Source organism: Ahaetulla prasina, chromosome 2, assembly GCF_028640845.1.
Source record: "Ahaetulla prasina isolate Xishuangbanna chromosome 2, ASM2864084v1, whole genome shotgun sequence".
In the NCBI taxonomy this organism is placed as follows: Eukaryota; Metazoa; Chordata; class Lepidosauria; order Squamata; family Colubridae; genus Ahaetulla; species Ahaetulla prasina.
This window is the reverse complement of record NC_080540.1, coordinates 88,842,018-88,861,166: the sequence shown is the minus strand read 5'-3', so window position 1 is coordinate 88,861,166 and position 19,149 is coordinate 88,842,018. Positions and strand designations below refer to the sequence as shown.

At 41.1% G+C, this 19,149-nt stretch overlaps 1 protein-coding gene across 3 annotated transcripts in view; it reads right to left on the bottom strand.

Moving 5' to 3' along the window:
• Positions 1-19,149, bottom strand: part of ANXA6 (annexin A6) — a 47,589-nt gene that overhangs the window by 19,815 nt on the left and 8,625 nt on the right. For all 3 annotated transcript variants that reach the window (XM_058169334.1, XM_058169332.1, XM_058169333.1), the window contains exons 3-12: positions 15,142-15,232; positions 12,826-12,920; positions 10,877-10,990; positions 10,634-10,724; positions 10,139-10,218; positions 9,994-10,050; positions 8,491-8,584; positions 6,406-6,501; positions 5,810-5,868; positions 141-263 (exon numbers count right to left, since the gene is read on the bottom strand). In XM_058169334.1, coding sequence (XP_058025317.1) covers positions 141-263; positions 5,810-5,868; positions 6,406-6,501; positions 8,491-8,584; positions 9,994-10,050; positions 10,139-10,218; positions 10,634-10,724; positions 10,877-10,990; positions 12,826-12,920; positions 15,142-15,232 — 900 coding nt within the window. The remainder of the gene's footprint in view (positions 1-140; positions 264-5,809; positions 5,869-6,405; positions 6,502-8,490; positions 8,585-9,993; positions 10,051-10,138; positions 10,219-10,633; positions 10,725-10,876; positions 10,991-12,825; positions 12,921-15,141; positions 15,233-19,149) is intronic.

Here is a 19,149-nt window from a genome sequence, read left to right as displayed (position 1 = left end):
TTGAGGCGAAGGGGACAGAACACCAGATACCTTCAGAAGCAATAGATCCCTTCTTAATAATATTCAGTGCATTATAAATACAAACAAAACGCTATGATAAATCTCACACACCCTCTGCAGTGCAAATATACTGTATTTACCTCAATCATATGATGCAAAGATTTTTCATACTTAGTCCGGAATATTTCCCGAATATCCAACATATCAATCTCACTCCGGGCCACCATGATGCGAATCAGCGTGTTATCCCTTGTTCCCAAACCCTAGAATGAATCATTTAAGGTCACAAAAATCCCAAAGGGACATGGGAGGTTCAAAAGTTTTAATGAATACAGATATTTATAGAAGATGCTAGAATCCAATGAGAGGCTATCCCCAATCATTATATGCATCACAAAACAACTTCAAAGGCTTTTTCTTCTTTCTACGTGCGACTTGTATAATTGTTCGTCTATCAGTTCAAGTCATTACTTTTCAAAATGTCAGATATTATAGAAATAACAGATGCTATCTGTGCCTCATAACTTTAGGAGAGTCAGACTTTCTTCAGCCATGGAAAAATTTATAGGGCATCCTAGAGAAAATATTGCTGGAATATTTCAAATAATGTTCATAAACTATTAGCCCAACTAAAAGGGACTGATTCATCATTTACAATACTTATATTAGCAGGAGAATAAGGCATTCTCCTGCTAATAAGGCATTCATTTTCTAAAGTTATTAACTATCCATGTTTCCCCGAAAATAAGACAGGATCTTATTTTCTTTTGACCCCCAAAATAAGCCCTTGGCCTTATTTTCTGGGAGGTCTTGTTATTTTTGAGGTGCAGGAGGCAACAACGTGGTCACCTCATGGCTAATGCTGACACAGCTGCTTGTCAGCAGTTCACCCCTGAGGCCATGCATGCGCTTCCAGCCATACTTCCCAGGACTCTGCACAATGCCGTCAGCTTGGCCATGCTGCTGCAACCAGATGTCCCGTCGCCACTCTCGCCTCCCTGTTCTTCGCTAATGGCTTTTGCGGTGGCCATTAGTGTGACAGAAGGGGCACGGTGGCTAGGGTTGCAGGAACGGCCATGGGCTGTTCCCCACTCCCTTCCCCACCCCCGCCTTGCCTCCTCATCTCATGTTATTTGCATGACAAACAACCAGAGGAAATGGCGGGGACCGGCTGCACATGCGCTTAAATATTTTCAGGGAGGGCTTATTTTCGGGGTGGGCTTATTTTCGGGGAAGGGCTTATTTTTAGCACATGCGCTCAAAAGCCTGATTGGGCTTATTATCCATGGAGGTCTTATTTTCGAGGAAACAAGGTATAATGGTGATAGCTGATTAATACTCTTATATCAATATTGTTTAACCTTTATTTTATGATAAATAGATTATATTTTATTCTTTATTAATTGCATATGTTATTCTTTTTTTTTATTTGTATTTATACAAATAAATAGCGTGAAGAATGATACCAGATGTTATGTCTGCACCCCCCGAGCCAGGCCCCTGCCAGAAAGTGACTCGGAAAGTGAGGGGGAAGGGCCCTTCTCCGAAGACTCAGGGAGGCTTACATTGTGTTAAGCAATAGTCTTCATCCATTTGTATATTATATACAAAGTCAACTTTATTGCCCCCAACAATCTGGGTCCTCATTTTACCTACCTTATAAAGGATGGAAGGCTGAGTCAACCTTGGGCCTGGTGGGACTTGAACTTGCAGTAATTGCAAGCAGCTGTGTTAATAACAGACAGACTTAGTCTGCTGAGCCACCAGAGGCCCTATGAATATGTTCCTCCAAATATGGCTTGTTAATACTATTTGCTAAAATCAATGTTTGGCTAAGAACTTAATGAAAATCTTGTATTAGAAATATGGATTCTATTAAAGTATATTTTCTTAATTTTCTTGTTCTCTGAACTTCTTTTTTAAAACATCAAACATTTATTTGCATCAAACATTTATTTGCATCACTCTTTGTACCAATGCCGATTATACATTACGCCAATAATGAATTGTGAATGGTGAAAGCTAAAGCAAGTTGCTTCTTGTTGCAATTACATTTATGATACAAACTTGGCTGTTTATAGACTTAATTTATTAATTCCAAAACCCCTTTTCAAAAACATGTGTTGGATAATATTCTGTGCACAGTTAGAATCTGCATAGTTGAGCTGACACAGATTCGAAGCACACTAGTTAAGGCTAGCATCTCACTTTTATAAACTATCATAATAAAGGTCACAAAGTATAATGATTACAATTGGCTGAGTGTTCATTCCCTGGAACTAAATAGGTGGAAGTGGATTTAAATTTATTTATTTATTATTTTATTTATTTATTTGATTTTTATACCGCCCTTCTCCCGAAGGACTCAGGGCGGTGTACAGGCAAGATAAAACAATACAATATACAGATTAAAATACCGTTTAAAAAAATTTATTTAAATTAGCCTGAAATTAAGAATTTCCATACTAAAAAACCCCGTTTAAAAAATTGATAAAATTTCACATTAAATCTAATTCAAGCCAGCCCCGCGCGAATAAAGAGATGTGTCTTCAGTTCGCGACGAAATGTCCGAAGGTCAGGTAATTGACGTAAACCCGGGGGAAGCTCGTTCCAGAGTGTGGGCGCCCCCACAGAGAAGGCACTTCCCCTGGGGGCCGCCAGCCGGCATTGTTTGGCGGACGGCACCCTGAGAAGTCCCTCTCTATGGGAGCGTACGGGTCGGTGGGAGGCATGTGGTAGCAGAAGGCGGTCCCGTAAGTACCCAGATCCTAAGCCATGGAGCGCTTTAAAGGTCATCACCAACACCTTAAAGTGCACTCGGAAGGCCACAGGCAGCCAGTGCAGCCTGCGCAGGATCGGTGTTACATGGGAGCTACGTGTAGCTCCCTCTATCACCCGCGCAGCTACATTCTGGACTAACTGAAGCCTCCGAGTGCACTTCAAGGGGAGCCCCATGTAGAGAGCATTACAGTAATCCAAGCGAGAGGTAACGAGCGCATGAGTGACTGTGCATAAGGCATCCCGATCAAGGAAGGGGCGCAACTGCCGAACCAGGCGAACCTGGTGGAAGGCTCTCCTGGAGACGGCCGTCAAATGATCTTCAAACGACAGCCGATCATCCAGGAGGACACCTAAGTTGCGCACCCTATCTTTGGGGCCAATAACTCGCCTCCAACAGCCAGCCGCGGCTGCAGCTGACTGAATCGGGATGCCGGCATCCACAGCCACTCCGTCTTGGAGGGATTAAGCTTGAGCCTGTTTCTCCCCATCCAGACCCGTACGGCTTCTAAACACCAGGACAGCACTTCAACAACTTCATTGGGGTGGTCCGGGGTGGAAAAGTACAGCTGGGTGTCATCAGCGTACTGCTGGTATCTCACCCCGAAACCACTGATGATCTCACCCAACGGCTTCATGTAGATGTTGAACAGCAGGGGCGAGAGAATCGACCCCTGAGGGACCCCACAAGTGAGGCCCCTCGCGGTCGACCTCTGCCCCCCTGTCAACACCGTCTGCGACCGGTTGGAGAGATAGGAGGAGAACCACCGATATACGGTGCCTCCCACTCCCAATCCCCCCAACCGACGCAGCAAGATACCATGGTCGATGGTATCAAACGCCGCTGAGAGGTCTAATAGGACCAGGGCAGAGGAATAACCCCTGTCCCTAGCCCTCCAGAGATCATCCACCAATGCGACCAAAGCTGTCTCCGTGCTGTATCCGGGTCGGAAGCCGGACTGGAACGGGTCTAGATAGACGTCTTCATCCAGGTATTGGGGTAGCTGCCCCCCCACGGCACTCTCTACAACCTTCGCAACAAAGCGAAGGTTGGAGACTGGACGATAATTACCCAAAATAGCTGGGTCCAGGGAGGGCTTCTTAAGGAGGGGTCTCACCACCGCCTCTTTCAAGGCGGCAGGGAAAACCCCTTCCAACAAAGAAGCGTTGATAATCCTCTGGAGCCAGCCTCGTGTCACCGCCTGAGTGGCCAGTACCAGCCAGGAAGGGCACGGGTCCAGTAAACATGTCGTGCCGTGAAGCCTCCCCAACAACCTGTCCACGTCCTCGGGAGCCACAGGGTCAAACTCATCCCAAATGGACTCAACAAGACGTGCCTCCTCTCCCTCGCTTGGATCATCCCAAATTCGGTCCAGACCGTCCCTCAGCTGAGCGATTTTATCGTATAGATAACCGCTAAACTCCTCGGCTCGTCCCTGCAAAGGGTCATCCCGCACCTCCTGATGTAGGAGAGAGCGGGTCACCCGAAACAGGGCGGCCGGGCGGTTATCTGCCGACGCAATGAGGGTGGGCGTGGGCGCCTCGCTTCCCTCATTGCCACTAGGTAGGTCCTAGAATAGGACCTAACTAGTGTCCGATCAGCTTCGGAGTGACTGGACCTCCAGGTGCTCTCCAGGCGTCTTCTCCGGCGTTTCATCTCCCTCAGCCCCTCGGAGAACCAAGGGGCCGGTCGAGACCTACGCCGGGTCAGAGGCCGCAAAGGCGCGACACGGTCCAAGGCCCCGGCCGCGGCCTGTTCCCAGGCCACGACCAGTTCCTCAGTCGTGCCGTGGGCCAGTTCCTCAGGGAATGGCCCAAGCTCCGTCAGTAACCTCTCGGGGTCCATCAGGCACCTGGGACGGAACCACCATGTAGGTTCTGTCTCCCTGCGGTGGTGAATGGCGGTTCGGAAGTCTAGGCGAAGGAGAAAATGATCCGACCATGACATTGGTTCTGTTACTAAATCATCTAATACCAGATCATTTAACCACTGTCCAGAGATATAAATCAGATCCAGTGTGCCTCCCCCCGTGTGCGTAGGGCCATCATTTACTCGAATCAGGTCCAAGGCCGTCATGGAAGCCAAGAACTCCCGAGCTGCCGTCGATGACAAGCCGACTGATGGCAGGTTAAAATCCCCCATGACTATAAGTCTGGGGGTCTCAACCGCCACAGCAGCAAGTACCTCCAACAGCTCAGGCAGGGCTGTGGTCACGCAGCAAGGAGCCAGGTACGCGATCACCAAGCCCAGCTGATTCCTATAGCCCCACCGCACATAGAGGGATTCACAGCCGGCAATCTGAGGAACAGTGGTCTCCCTCGGCTCTAGATCCTCCTTAATAACAACCGCCACCCCCCCACCCCTACCTTGGACCCTCGGCTGATGAAATGCTCGGAAACCTGGAGGGCACATCTCAACAAGGGGGACCCCCCCCTCTGGGCCCAACCAGGTTTCCGTAATGCCCATAAGGTCCGCGGACTCCCCCTGAATAAGATCGCAAATCAGGGGAGCCTTATTAACCACGGACCGGGCATTACATAACATCAGCCGAAGATCCAAGCTCTGAGGATCATGGCCACCCGAGGAACGGGTAGGGACTGAGGGGCCGGAGCACGCGATCGCTTTCAAACATCGAACGCGTGCTCCCACAACTCGGTACGGCCCCTCCCTCCCGCCATATCTGCCTCTCCCACTTACCGTACAGATCGAACATCCCTCTAAACCTGGAACGTCCTCCCCCCCTGCCTTCAGACAAGATGGAAGAGTGTCGCGAACTAGCACAGGGGCTGGATCCCTCCCCGACGGGTTCTCACCCCCACCCGTCAAATCCCTCCCCCCCCTTAAAAAACCCTTATTTAAAAAACGATTTAAAAAACCCCACAAATTTCAATTCAATGTTTTAATCTTGATACTAGAAAAGTCCAAACAGTTAAAATCTAGAGAAAGCAGCAGTGGTGCTCCTAATGTTCAGAAGATATCTATAGTAGGAGACAAAAGCTACTCTTCTAGAATACCTGGAGTGGTACTCACCTTCATTGCTTTGAACAATCTTTCAGCAAAATACTCAGCTGTACTCCTGATATTTTTCACTGTGGAGAGAGCGTTGGGAGAGAGTTTTAGGTCTGTGGGTCAAAAATGCATTTCCAGAAGCTCTTCAAAATCTACTGCCTGGCATCATAAATGATTTTTTAAAATGCTGTTCAATCTTGCACTGTGATGCACTCCTGAATAGTTACAGGTAGCCATTCCCTCCTCTGGGAACACCTAATCACATGATTTCCAACATGATTTCCATGTGCTCAACTCACAAAGAAAATGCTCTACCTCAAATGTTTTTGCCAAATTTTATTCTGAACAACCCAAATTTGTCTCTACACATGCAACTACCTTTGACCATGAATGGTGTGATTATTAGCAATCAGAGAAAGCTACCCCCTCCCCCCTATTTCTACTTCAAAATTTTTTATGAATTTGCTAGATGTTTGGAAATCATCTACATCTTTCTCATAGAAGTAAGTTACAGACATTCTGTATCTTCCTCATCTTAGTCAAAGTTATTTCTTTGAAGTCCCTTCATGCCTGCTTCTATTCTTCAAAAATACTTTACAAGATAGGATCCAGCTCACCTACAGCAAGCATCAATTTTTCAAAGTCCCCAGATAGTTCTCCTCGGATGCTCATCTCAATGGATTTTCCCGAAATCTTCTGATACTCATTAAAGACTGAAAAAAATGGAAGATAGGTATTCTGTCTAACTCATACACACATGCATTTGGTTCATTGATATATCAAAAGTATCTTCAGCTGAATTCCAAATGACACCTGTCTGATATAGAGTTACCTCATTATCACAATGTAACTTGAATGGAATACTTAACATTACTGCCATTTCATAGCGTTTAAAATTGGGATTAGGAGCATCGTGCACCCATTACTACTAGAAGAAGTCCTGTAACTATAATTATAGGTAACAGATTTTAAAAAAAACCTAAGTCTTAGGAGATAGCAAAGTCTAGAAATATCTCTATGTCATCATTTGGAACCTTGGGAGATTTTGGACATGTTTTACATTTTAAAAGTCTTAAAATATCTTTAGTTTGGCTATTTTTTTTTTATTGTGTTAGCATCCAAAACTCTAAATGAACTCATGAAACGGCAGCTACTTCCTTTGTCAACCCAATGTGCAAACAAAAGCAGTAAATGGCCAATTGCCCTTGATGCATCTTGCAAAGCCATTGTTCTACTTTTCTTATTGTTTCAGAAAATTAATAACCTTCACAACCACCGATCTCTAGATACCCTGAATCATAGCTATGCAATAAAATGAGGTGGAAATTTTCTGCAATAGAAAATATTTCAGCTAATATATTGCTCCTTGGGGGGGAAATGTTTAAAAAATGCCAAAGAGCAAGCTAAATTTATAAGCACAATTCATAATCTTTTTAAAAAAATTAACGAATTTTACACCTTCATTTTTTTTCTTCTTAGATTCAAGTTTTCTGGTAAAGACAAGTTGTATTATGCTATTAATATGTAAATGATGCAAGGGTAGAGAATACTACTCATCTGACATACCTTAAACATTTAAATATTCTAAAATTTTAACTTTGTTTTAGGAAACATTTGAATCGTGCACAATATTTCAATTTAACTATTTCTGGCAATGCAATAGAAAAACTCATGAATTTATATAGCAGAGATTATGAAATAATATATTCCTCAATTTAGATCAATGAAATAACTGCAATTAAAATATTTTCCCAAGAACCTTCAACATTGTGATTCTATATGGCTGTTTATTAATGGCTATTTTATTTCAATCATGGTTAACTATTTTTTTTTCAGAACATCATTCTTTTGCAGCAAAAAGAATACAGAGTTTGAGACACTTTAAACATTAATGCTTACTTATGCCTTCAAATATATCTTTTTTAACAAACATTACTCCATAAAGTGTTCTTAGCTTTGAGAATACTAAAATATTATTAAGGCTCACTTATTGCATTAAATAATTAACTTTGTTTTTTACTTTATTGACAAATTCTGTTAAACTATTATTTGTTTAACAGAAGCCTTTGAATAAAACACAATATTGAGTTTAGAAATAATGCTAAACTATAAGCAACAGCTTACAACCAGAATGGTAGTCCATACAATATGCTAAATAAAAAATAAAGGCACCACGAATTGCTTAGTATGATAACTAAACCCAGCCAAATACCAAATAGGAGTAGATTCCTCAATTATTTAAAAACAGGAACAAGAATAGTTTCATCATAAGGCAATTTCCTACATGGCAAGGTAAAACAACGAAATGATTAACAAGCAAATAAGCAGTAAGTATCAGTTCCTTTTGCGCTACCTTTTCACATTTATGGAAGAAGAATAAGAGTCATGGATCTGTATTTTGGTGACAAAAATATTCAAGTACAATATCACAGATCAGACTCTGATGCAATTGAAAGCTACTCTCAGCAGTCCATGTGGCCTGGTGACCAGATTCCAAAGAATGATTCTAATGTAACTACTTCCTTCCTTCTTTTTCCTTCCTTATCAACCTACCTACTGACTACTCATCACTTATGCATCACTATCATACTAGGAAAACACATGATGCCTTGCTAAAAGAGATCACAAGTTGCTAAGAAAATTTGAGTTCTTGAGATTCAAATTATTTTTATTATTTCTTGTACAGCAATGTTCCAGCTCACCTAGTCGAAGGTGTTGTTTGCTTCGGTTTCCAAGAATGTAGACAAACTGGGCCTCATCTGTGCCCCATTTCTGCTCTCCAGCTTCTAACAAGTCCTTTTAGAAAACGTAAGTACACAGGACAACGTGAAAAAGGAAACAACTACTGTTACCATCAACATTTTCAAAGCATCTTATCTGGAAGCTCTAAACCAACATAAAATAACGATCAATATAACTTGAGTCAGCATTACTGAATTCTCAAAACTGATATGTAATATTGATCTGATAACTCAATAGAAATTAAGATCACAATGTTAATATTTACTAGAAGATTTTTAACCAATCACTTTCTCTCAAGCCAACCTACCTATACTATATAGTTATTATGAAGAAAATTGGAGAAAGGATCGCTATGCATGCCACTTTCAATTCCTGGTGAAAAAGTACTATATAAATGTAATAAATAAATATGTAACAGAACAATATATCAAATGTATGATTGCCAAAGCCTCAGGAATATATCTACGGATCAACCTAAATTCTGGGGCTATAAAGTCCAATGAGAATATCTTCTTGAATTTAATATTCAATTAAGAATGTCTGAAGTCCTATTCTTTACTCTTTTACGTTGACAAACTATAAATATTATCTACATCAAAAAAATAACGGCTTAGGAAACCAATAAGAGCTAGGCTGCCAAAAATTTGACCAATACAATATTAGGAGTTTGTGTACTGATGGAGGTAATATAAACAATCATTTATCAGAGCTATTCTTCTTTACATTAAAATGGGTGTTTCTGAGTGTTTAGTTTTGATTACTACAAAGGGCCATAGTGGAATTGGTAGAGAAAAAGTATGTAAAAACTTACAAAAATTATCAACACAGGACTCAGATCATCCTCTAGAGCAGTGGTAGTCAACCTGGTCCCTACTACCCACTAGTGGGCGTTCCAGCTTTCATGGTGGGCGGTAGGAGTTTTGTCCAATACTGAAGCATTTTCCTTTTTTTAAATTTAATTGACTTTTTTAAAAAAATTCATAGCATTATCTTAAAATATTTTAATTAGGTTTTCATAAAATTCCCCGTGACAATTTAAATTTCTGAAAATATACTATTTGTATCGCCCGCGCATAAGTTTAGTTCATGTTACGTAAGTGAAACTAAATGGCGCTATAGTGCGACTGCAAACAAACGAGCCTCATCCCAGAATAGCTCGCGTATCTCCCTCCACACCACCCAGCTGTAACAGCAGAGCTGGCAGCCGGCACCTCCCCCCCAACCCCAATCCATGATGCGCAAGAGGCATGAGCAGATGACGATACACGACACATTACTGTGGAACTGGTGGGCAGTTAGAAAATTTTACTACTAACAGAGATACAAAAGTGGGCGGTAGGTATAAAAAGGTTGACTACCCCTGCTCTAGAGCATGCTTTCTTTTCTAGGACTGGATTTGTTCTTTGAAAAAATATCGAATTCTTCCTTTGTTGAATCCTCACTTAGGCAGTACCATTACTTACCTTGGCATCTTGTTCCACTAAGTCTTCACTCACAACATCATCTTCTTCTCTGTTTCCCTATAGAAAAAAACAATGCATCAGTTCTATTAGCGCACTAAATAAAGGATGGAATAAATGCTAAAAGAGAATATAAAGACCAACTTACCTGAAGCAGTACAATGAGCATCTTCTTGAAGTGTCCTGAGGTGTCTGCTATGACATCTTCCTCCAAATCCCTTTCATATGCTAACAAAAATTCAAAAGTTACTAATAAACCTTGCTATTTTTCTCATCTGACACACGAATGCATTGTGTGTTAGCCAAAAAAAAACATGAGCAAGTATTCATAAATGCATCCCCCCACAAACTAACAGCCCAAAGACAAAAGCAATATAACAAGATAATTGTACAAACTGAACAAAAAGCTGAAAGGACCTTTGTTCATCATCACTGAGATAAAGCTAAAACTTGCTATTTGTAAACTATTTCAGGATATTCAGGATAAGATATCCATTAGAGACAGAGGGAAGACACGGAAACTGCTAACTTCATCTCAGTGATAATCTCTCCAGCATGATCCTGTCGATCTTAATGCATCTTTAACAGCTGTGGATTAATAGTAGCTGAAGCCAATTCAATACAAAGATCTTGCAGTAATCACCATCTTTGTAAGCCTCCACCAGAGCATGAATCTGTTGATTGGTCCGAGATGCCAGAATCTCAATCAGGCTCTTCTCATCAGTCCCAATCCCCTAGGAATAAAGAACACAATTTATCTGTATCAGCCACAGTGCGTTGTTACTTAAAAAGATCGAAAAAAATAAATGCTCCCCAAAAGAAAAAAAATGTACTTTAAAAGTAAAGAGACCAATATTCTCATGAGCTCCATAATCAAACTTTTTACCTTTAGAGCATCTTTGATTTCCTTGGCATCAAAATATTCCAGGGGCCTCATTAGACCAACAATCAGTCGTTCAAATTTTCCAGTCAATTCATACTTCAAGTCTGCAATCAGGTCCTAATAAAAAGGAAGAAAAGGTAAGGAATTTGCTTTGCTCAGTTTGTTAGAAGACCATTCACCACAAAAAAGTATAAAGTATAAAGTATAAAAAGTATAAAGATCAATTAAAAATTGAATTTAACATTGGAAGCAGAAACAAATATACTTGATTTTGTTGAAATATTAATTCGCATCTCCCTAGTGGAAAGCAAAAAACAGATAAGACTTCTGGTTTTTTTTTAATTAAAATCTAATCTATGTGAGTACCACCGCATAAGGACAAATTTATTATTACATAATATGTGAAAGAACTGTTATGAGATTTAAATTTCACAAAATGGTCAACAATTTCTTACACTAGTAATTCACTAGTTGTGGCTGCCACAACTCTCCCACTCCCCTTAAATTTTGTGAATGAACTAGAAGATTCATCATTAGAGACTAATCTTGTTTTTATTTCATCCTCCGTTTTGACAGCCAATTTTTTTTAAAAAAGCTTTCTTCTGTTTACATCTCTTTGAAGACATCTACTGCAAAGCGAAACAGACCCCACTTGATCTCCTGAGTTCCAGAGATTCAAAGAGGTGGTAGCTAAAAGCAAGGATCTTTTACATTACAAATAGTTTCTATTCTGTATGTGCAACACATGTGTTTGGGGCACTCACTTATCATCATCTATCAGAACCTATTTACTTTTATTCCTCAACAAGAAACGGTCATATAGCAGGGGTGAAATGCTACTGGTTTGCTCTGGTTCAGGACAACTGGTAGTTAAAAAATGCTTTAAAAAAGTAAAAAAAAGGTTCCAACGATCAGGTGTGACAATGCTGCGCAATCGTTGGAACCCTTTTTAAAAAAACTTTTTTAAAGCATTTTTTTTACAAATAGGTAGTAAAAAATGCTTTAAAAAGTAAAAAAAAGAAAAGTTGGCCACGCCCACCCAGTCACATGACCACAACCACCACCAAGCCACGCCCACAGAACCGGCAGGGGAAAAAATTGCATTTCACCACTGTCTTATATGTAGATTGGAGAGATGGAAGGCACCTGCCAGAGTAAAATATATGCTCACCAATGGCAATTTTGCATCATGATTAACAGATCCTAAAATTCTATTTTAAGTATATCCTTGGTTCCTTAGTTGAAAGAAGTAAAAAACTCAATCTGATTACTGGCCTATCATGACTGTGGAATAAAACCTTAAGAATCAGATGTATGTGATGTAGAGCAGGGGTGGGGAACGATGGCCCTTTTATGATTTGTAAACTTCAACTCCAAGAATTCCTTAGCCAGCGATGCTCATCCTGGCTCAGGAATTCTGAGAGTTGAAGTCCACAAGTAATAAAGGGCCATCACTCCCTACCTCTGATGTTGAAAAAGACAGTAACGAAGTACATCCATATCAGAGGTGGGTTTCAGCAGGTTCTGACCAGTTCTGGATAACCGGTAGCGGAAATTTTGAGTAGTTCAGAGAACTGATAGTAAAATTCTGACTGGCCCTGCCCCCATCTATTCTCTGCCTCCCAATTCCCAGCTGATCGGGAGGAAATGGGGATTTTGCAGTAACCATTCCCTGGAGTGGGGCGGGAATGGAGATTTTACAGAATCCTTCCCCTGCCACGCCCACCAAGCTACATCCACCAAGCCATGCCCACAGAACCAATATTAAAAAAAATTGAAACCCACCACTGATCCATATCTATAACATCAGATAAAATTCCTGCCATATATGGGAGAAGTCAAGATATCTGGAGGAATGGAAATCAGCCATTCACAATCCAAAGGTGGAATTACAAATTACTTGTATAAATCCTTTTTTTTTTTCTAGTTTTCCTATCCATTCTGAGACTCACCTTTCCATAGAGAGCCTTATATACTTGGCAGATCTCAATTCTTTGTTTATTGCTCCTGGATGTTATGAGATCTAGTATAGCTTCTTTATCACTGCCTGCAGGAAGAAAAAAGCCTCAGTCATTTTAAGGTAACAGGGTCCTAAAACTCTCAGCGAAGTTATATAACATGTATTAGAATCACCTTTGAAAAAATCTGGATAACAATCCCATTTCTATTTTGAATTGAAACTGAGAAAAGAGGAAGCACATTGACAGCCACGCTTAGCTGGGAGAGTAAAATAACTTTCCACTCCAGTCGATGGAAAAATGGGAGAAAAAGAAAGTAGCTTCGTGTTTTATGGGAAAGGAGAATCAATTCTTATATATTCTCTCTCTTGCCCTTTAATAGAACTATTTTATCACTTTGAACACTTCAAAATCTTTACTTTGTTGGCACATCGGCATAAGCATAAAATCCTAAATTTCCCTCTCCCAGAATTATCAGAATGCCTATCCTATCACTTTCTCCTCAAACTAATCTGAGCTACAATGTTCAATAGAATTTTTTTAAAGTAGCAAAATTTATTTTGTGTGCCAAATATTCAATTTGACAAAGGAATATGGAATTGGACAAGAATAAGCATTTATAGTAGAGTTGTACACATTTTGAAAATGTTTTGGAAAACGTACTTTAGACCTTTTTAAGCCGAGGACATGTGTTCTATTCATTAAATCAATCTGTTGCTTTCTGGGCTGTCAGCAAGCTTGAGAAAAGTCTGTGCCTGATTTAAGAGTCATAATTTTAATAAGTGAATTCCTTAAAAGAATTACAACTACCGTATTTTTCGGAGTATAAGATGCACCGGAGTATAAGACGCACCTTAATTTTTGGGGAGGAAAATAAGAAAAAAGCTGACTGGCAGGTGGATTGGCCTCCTGGAATACCCCCAATCAGCTGTTCCCAGAGGTGAATTTTAGCTACAGGTTCCTTGGTTGTGAGCTCTGTGCCTTGCTTTTTTTTCTGCCTCTGAAACTCCATTTCAGAAAAAACTTTTTTCTGCCTCTGAAAGCCTCTGAAACAGAGCTTCAGAAAAAAAGCCTCTGATGCTCTGTTTGGGAGCTTCTTTTTTGAAACTCCGTTTGGGGCTTTTTTTCTAAGCTCCATTTAGGGCTTTTTTTCTGAAGCTCCGTTTGGGGCTTTTTTCAGCCTCTGCAACCTCCGTTTGAGAAGCTGGATGGAGCTACATTTGGTGTATAAGACGCACCCAAATTTTCACCCTCTTTTTTTGGGGAAAAAGGTGAGTCTTATACTCCGAAAAATGCGGTAATTTCTCAGACAAGTGACTTATAAAATAGCATATAACTGCTGGTTTGATGTTGTGCAAGGTTTGAAACATTTCTCTAGGTGACTTTCAAGTAGGGATGCTAGTTTGTAGGTCTGCTGCTGAGTCACATCTATTAATTGTCTGTATTACTCCATGACTAAGCAAAATAGACTTATGGGTAGAAGGCACATGGTGAGCATCTTGTCAAAAAGATTGGTCATCACTTTGTCAGTGTTGTTTCATCTTCTTCAAAGCTGAGCAGGTACAAAATATACACCGGTAGTTTACGATCAAAATTGAACCCAACATTTCTGTTGCTAAGTGAGACAGTTAAGTGAATTTTGTCCCATTTTACAACCTTTCTTGCCACAGTTGTTAAGTGAATCACTGAAGTTGTTAAGTTAATAGCATGGTTCAGGGAATTTGGTTTCCCTGTTGACTTTGACTGTCAGAAGATCACAACAGGTGATCACTTGACCCCGTCATAAATATGAACCAGTTGCCAAGTGTCTGAATTTTGAACACATGGCATGGGGATGCTGCAATGGTAGTAAGTGTAAAAAATGGTCAGAAGTAGCTTTTTCAGTGCCGTTGTAACTTTGAATGGTCACTAAATGAACTCCTGTAAATCGAGGACTACTTGTATGCCAAGCCTAGATAATCTATCACTTCTTGTCACTGTTCTTGTACACAATTTCCAAAGAAAAAGAAAATACAACAGATGATGTCATTACCATGAAGTGCTCTTATTGGATTTATTTTTGGTGTTGTGGGGGGAGGGTATTTTCAAGACATTTTTGATTCCTGGCAACTGCCTGGACAATTCCCTGCAGTTTTCTAGGAAACATTTATAGATGTGATTTGGCATTGGCTTCTTCTAGTTGGCTTCATGCCTAAAACACTGCTATTGATTTTTTTAAATCACATGTATAAAATATTTTAAAATGCAAGATGTATATGAAAAGCATAACAAATTTTCGTTCAGAGTGATAGGAGGTAATATTGAACATACCAAATCCCTTCATAGCATTGTATAGTGCCTCTGCATCCTGGTTGGCATCAAAGTTTGGGAAATCCTTCACTGAACCCCTGTATCTTCCAGCCTAGAAAAAAAGAAGAAGATAACAATCAAATTATTATTCATTTCAAAACATGTCATCTATAGAAAGTACAATAATCATAGAATCATAGATTTGAAAGAGACCTTGGAGATCTACTACTTCAATTCCCTGTCCTAGGATGGAATCCTCAGGCCATTCCAGACAAATAACTTAACCTTTGCTTGAAAACCTCCAGTGATGGAACATGCATGACTTCAGGAAGAAGGCTGTTCTAATTCTTAATAACTTTCATGGTCAGGAAGTTCCCTTATTTCAAGCTTGGATCTCCTTCTGCAAAACTTCTGTTAGTTCTCGTCCTACCTCAGGATCTATGGAGAATAAATCATACCTTCTTTTTATGGAAGCCTTTCAAATATTTGAAAACTACTAACACGTCTCTGTTCTTCCCTTCCTTACCTAAATAAAATTTCTCTAACCACTCTTCTTAGGATTTAGCCTTAAAACCCCATCACCCTCTTTGTAACTCTGCTCTGTGTTCTTTCTACTTCCTCAATGTCCTTTCTGTATTGTGGAAATCAGAAGTGGATGCAGTATTCTAATGCAGGCCAGTCTAGTACCATAGAATGGAATTACAAATTCCTATGATAATATGACAAACAAACAGCATGTAGCTGGTAGTTCCAGAACTGTAGAGTGTTCGTCCTTGGAATTTCACTAAAATCTAAAGTTATATGGACTTGTAGTAGCCCTATTTAATCTGCATAGGAGTAATAGCTACAGCGATTAACTCATATAATCCAACATACATTTTTAAGATTACAAAACTCAACCAAAGCTAGAATTTCAGAACTGTGGCATTCCCCAACCCAATTTTGAACATTAAATTATCTATTACACGTATTCTTGCAAGAGTCTCTTTATTTTGTCTTTTCCTTTTGGGACAGTTAGAAGTAGTATTATGTAACAATCAGATCAGTGGCAAATTTATTGAGCTGCTGATGTTCCATCTAGAGATGGTGCCATGCCCCCATCAGAGTCTGAATCTGTGGGGGAAGATGAGCTGGAACAAGTACTGCCAGCCATTGAGAGGTAGCTCCGTTGGCCTTGGAGGAAACTGGGGTAGGGCAGAGTCAGTCCAGGCAAGGTTTTTCGGAATTAGTAAGGCCTGCAGGCAGGGAGGAACAGAGGCAGGATGAACATGAGAGACAGAGCTCAGACAAGGAGCAAGACCCACCCCCTTCTGATCCAAGGGCTCAGAGAGTGCGAAGAAGGCGATACTCATGAGGTGCCCCACCCATCTTTACCAGGCACACCTGGGGAATGTGACTTAAGGAGATGCTGTGGGGAGGGGGCATTTGTTGGGAACAAACGCTGAGTTCCTGAAGTGTTGCATGCCGACGTTTGAACTTGTCAAGAGTCCTTGCATTCCTTTTGGCGTTCTGGACTAATCACCTAGATCTTTTGCTCCCTGGACTCCTTGATTTGCCCTTGATCTGCCAAATACGTTTGGATTTATTGCCATGCAGTCTTGGTGTAGACAGCGCTGGGCTCGACTAATTGCAGCCAGAGGCTGCTTGAGGTTTGTGTGGGGGTTTGTTATCACCCTGCTCTGGGACTTGCCAGAAACGTGGGAGTGTTTGGGGAGATTTGGAGCAATAAAGGGGAGGTTTGAACTGCCACCTGTTTGGGTTATCTCTGTGCCATGCCCCGAGTCATCATAGATGGGAAGGCCTGGGGAAAAAAAGGAGAAACTGGGGGGGATGGACGGACATTTTTCCCATTTTTTTTCCAAAGCCATTTGTTCTGAAAGAAAAGATGGAGCAGTTCTCCAAAGAGGCTTTTCAAAAGGCAACTGGATTTTGTTTTTTCTTTGAAGATGTTTCGCTTCTCATCCAAGAAGCGAAAGAAGAACTGAAGAAGCTTATTGCAGAATTCAAGAAGCTTCTTGGATGAGAAGTGAAACCACCTTCAAGCAAAAAAAAAAAAAAAAAGGAAGCTCAGTTGCCTTTTGAAAAGCATATTTGGGACAACCATGACCTGGATGACTGAGAATATACATAGACATGGAACCAGGGGTGAAATTCAGCAAGTTCTGACAGGTTCTGGAGAATCAGTAGCGGAAATTTTGAGTAGTTTGGGGAACCAATACTGGAAATTTTGAGAACTGGCAAATACCACCTCTGGCTGGCCCCAGAGTGGGGTGGGAATAGAAATTTTGCAATATCCTTCTCCCAGGAGTGGGGAGGGAATGGGGATTTTGCAGTATCCATCCCCTGGAGTGGGGTGGAAATGGAGATTTTGTAGTATCCTGCCACACCCAGCAAGCCATGCCCACCAAGCTACACCATGCCCACCAAGCCAAGCCCACAGAACCAGTAGTAAAAAAAAATTGGATTTCACCACTGCATGGAACAGTTCTCTTCATCAATATTTGTCAGATCTAAGCCAAGTATGATGTAACACAATCCAACCAAAGTTCAATTCTTGCTTACACCATATAGAATCAAACTTGCTAGACTAAGTCTAACCTAATGTATATATCATGGGAAATTCATAAGTCTCTTCTTCTTCCCACGATCCAGTCCAGCTCTGGTATGAACTACCTCTTGCCTGGCCGTCCCCTCCTTGGAATTTGCTCCCTCCTTCCTGGGAAACTGCCGCTTCACTGTAGTTCATTACACCACCTCCCCTCCATACAGTCAACTCCTGATTCAAATCATAATAAAGACTGTAACAAATTGTTTTCAGGAAGGAGCTGCAATTTCCACAGCCAGTTCCCAGCTGTTTCTCACTAGATGCAGCCTCTTTTCTGTGTGATGATAAAGGTAAACGTAGGATGATAAATGATACTGTAACACATACAATTTCTTCTCCACATCGACAGCTGTGACTAACACGTGGCTGCCTATATACTTAGAAACGCATACCAATGGGACAGTCACAGAATACAGCTTAGATTTCTATGACTGAGTTAAAACTTCCATTCTTTGTGTTTATGGGAACTATCACATTCCACATTTCTCTATAACACAATTCCTTTACTTCCCCAGGATGCACCTGGCCTTGGGCTAGGAACTATGCATGTGAAAAAGCAAATAATGGTGTGGAAATGACCATGGCAAAGCAGGGATATAACATTGGAAGAACCTTAAAGCATCTGAGTAACTGAAATCTCCCCTGTATAATTAAAATAGATTCTCTTTCCCGGTATCCCTTCCCCCACATCTATGAGTCACTCCAACTTTCTGACACATGGCCAGAGCCTTGAAGTTATAAATAGAAGAACTACTTTGTCCTAGGTTCTTCTATTGGTAATGTTGACTTCTTACATACCATGTATGTGCCATGCCTCCACATCTTCACCTCTTCTGATACTACCACAAAAAGAACAGGACCCAGACTCTGATTCACTGCCATCTTTCTTCCATTTGAAAGTGAGTTAGGGTGAATCATTTCTCAAGTACTTTTCTCTCTCCTTCTGGAATGCATTAATACAATATTCACACATAACCACCAGATGGGGAAATCTTGCAAATTGTCTTCCTAGAATCTCCTATACTCCTATACTCTATTGATTGTCCTTGTCTTGAAGGGACAGGCTTTGCCAACCATTACAGCCTTCAGATCAGTGGTGCTATTCAGCCAGTTCTATCCGGTTCTGGTAAACCGATAGTGGTGGCTGCGGGAGCTCCGCCCACCCGCCCGAATGTCATCACGTCCCGTTTTTGACGCTCTGCGCATGCGCTCCCATTTGCGAACCGGTAGCGAGGGTAAGTGAATACCACACCTGCTTCAGATAAGTCGTGACATTTTTATTTATTGATATGTCCTTGAACATATCTGTAAGAAAGTGACACAATCTGAATCACAATTTTAAATTAGACAGAGTACAGCTCCAAGTGTAATTTTCAATTTGGCTTAGGACCGGGCTATTAACGGGACCGCCTACAAACAGCCTC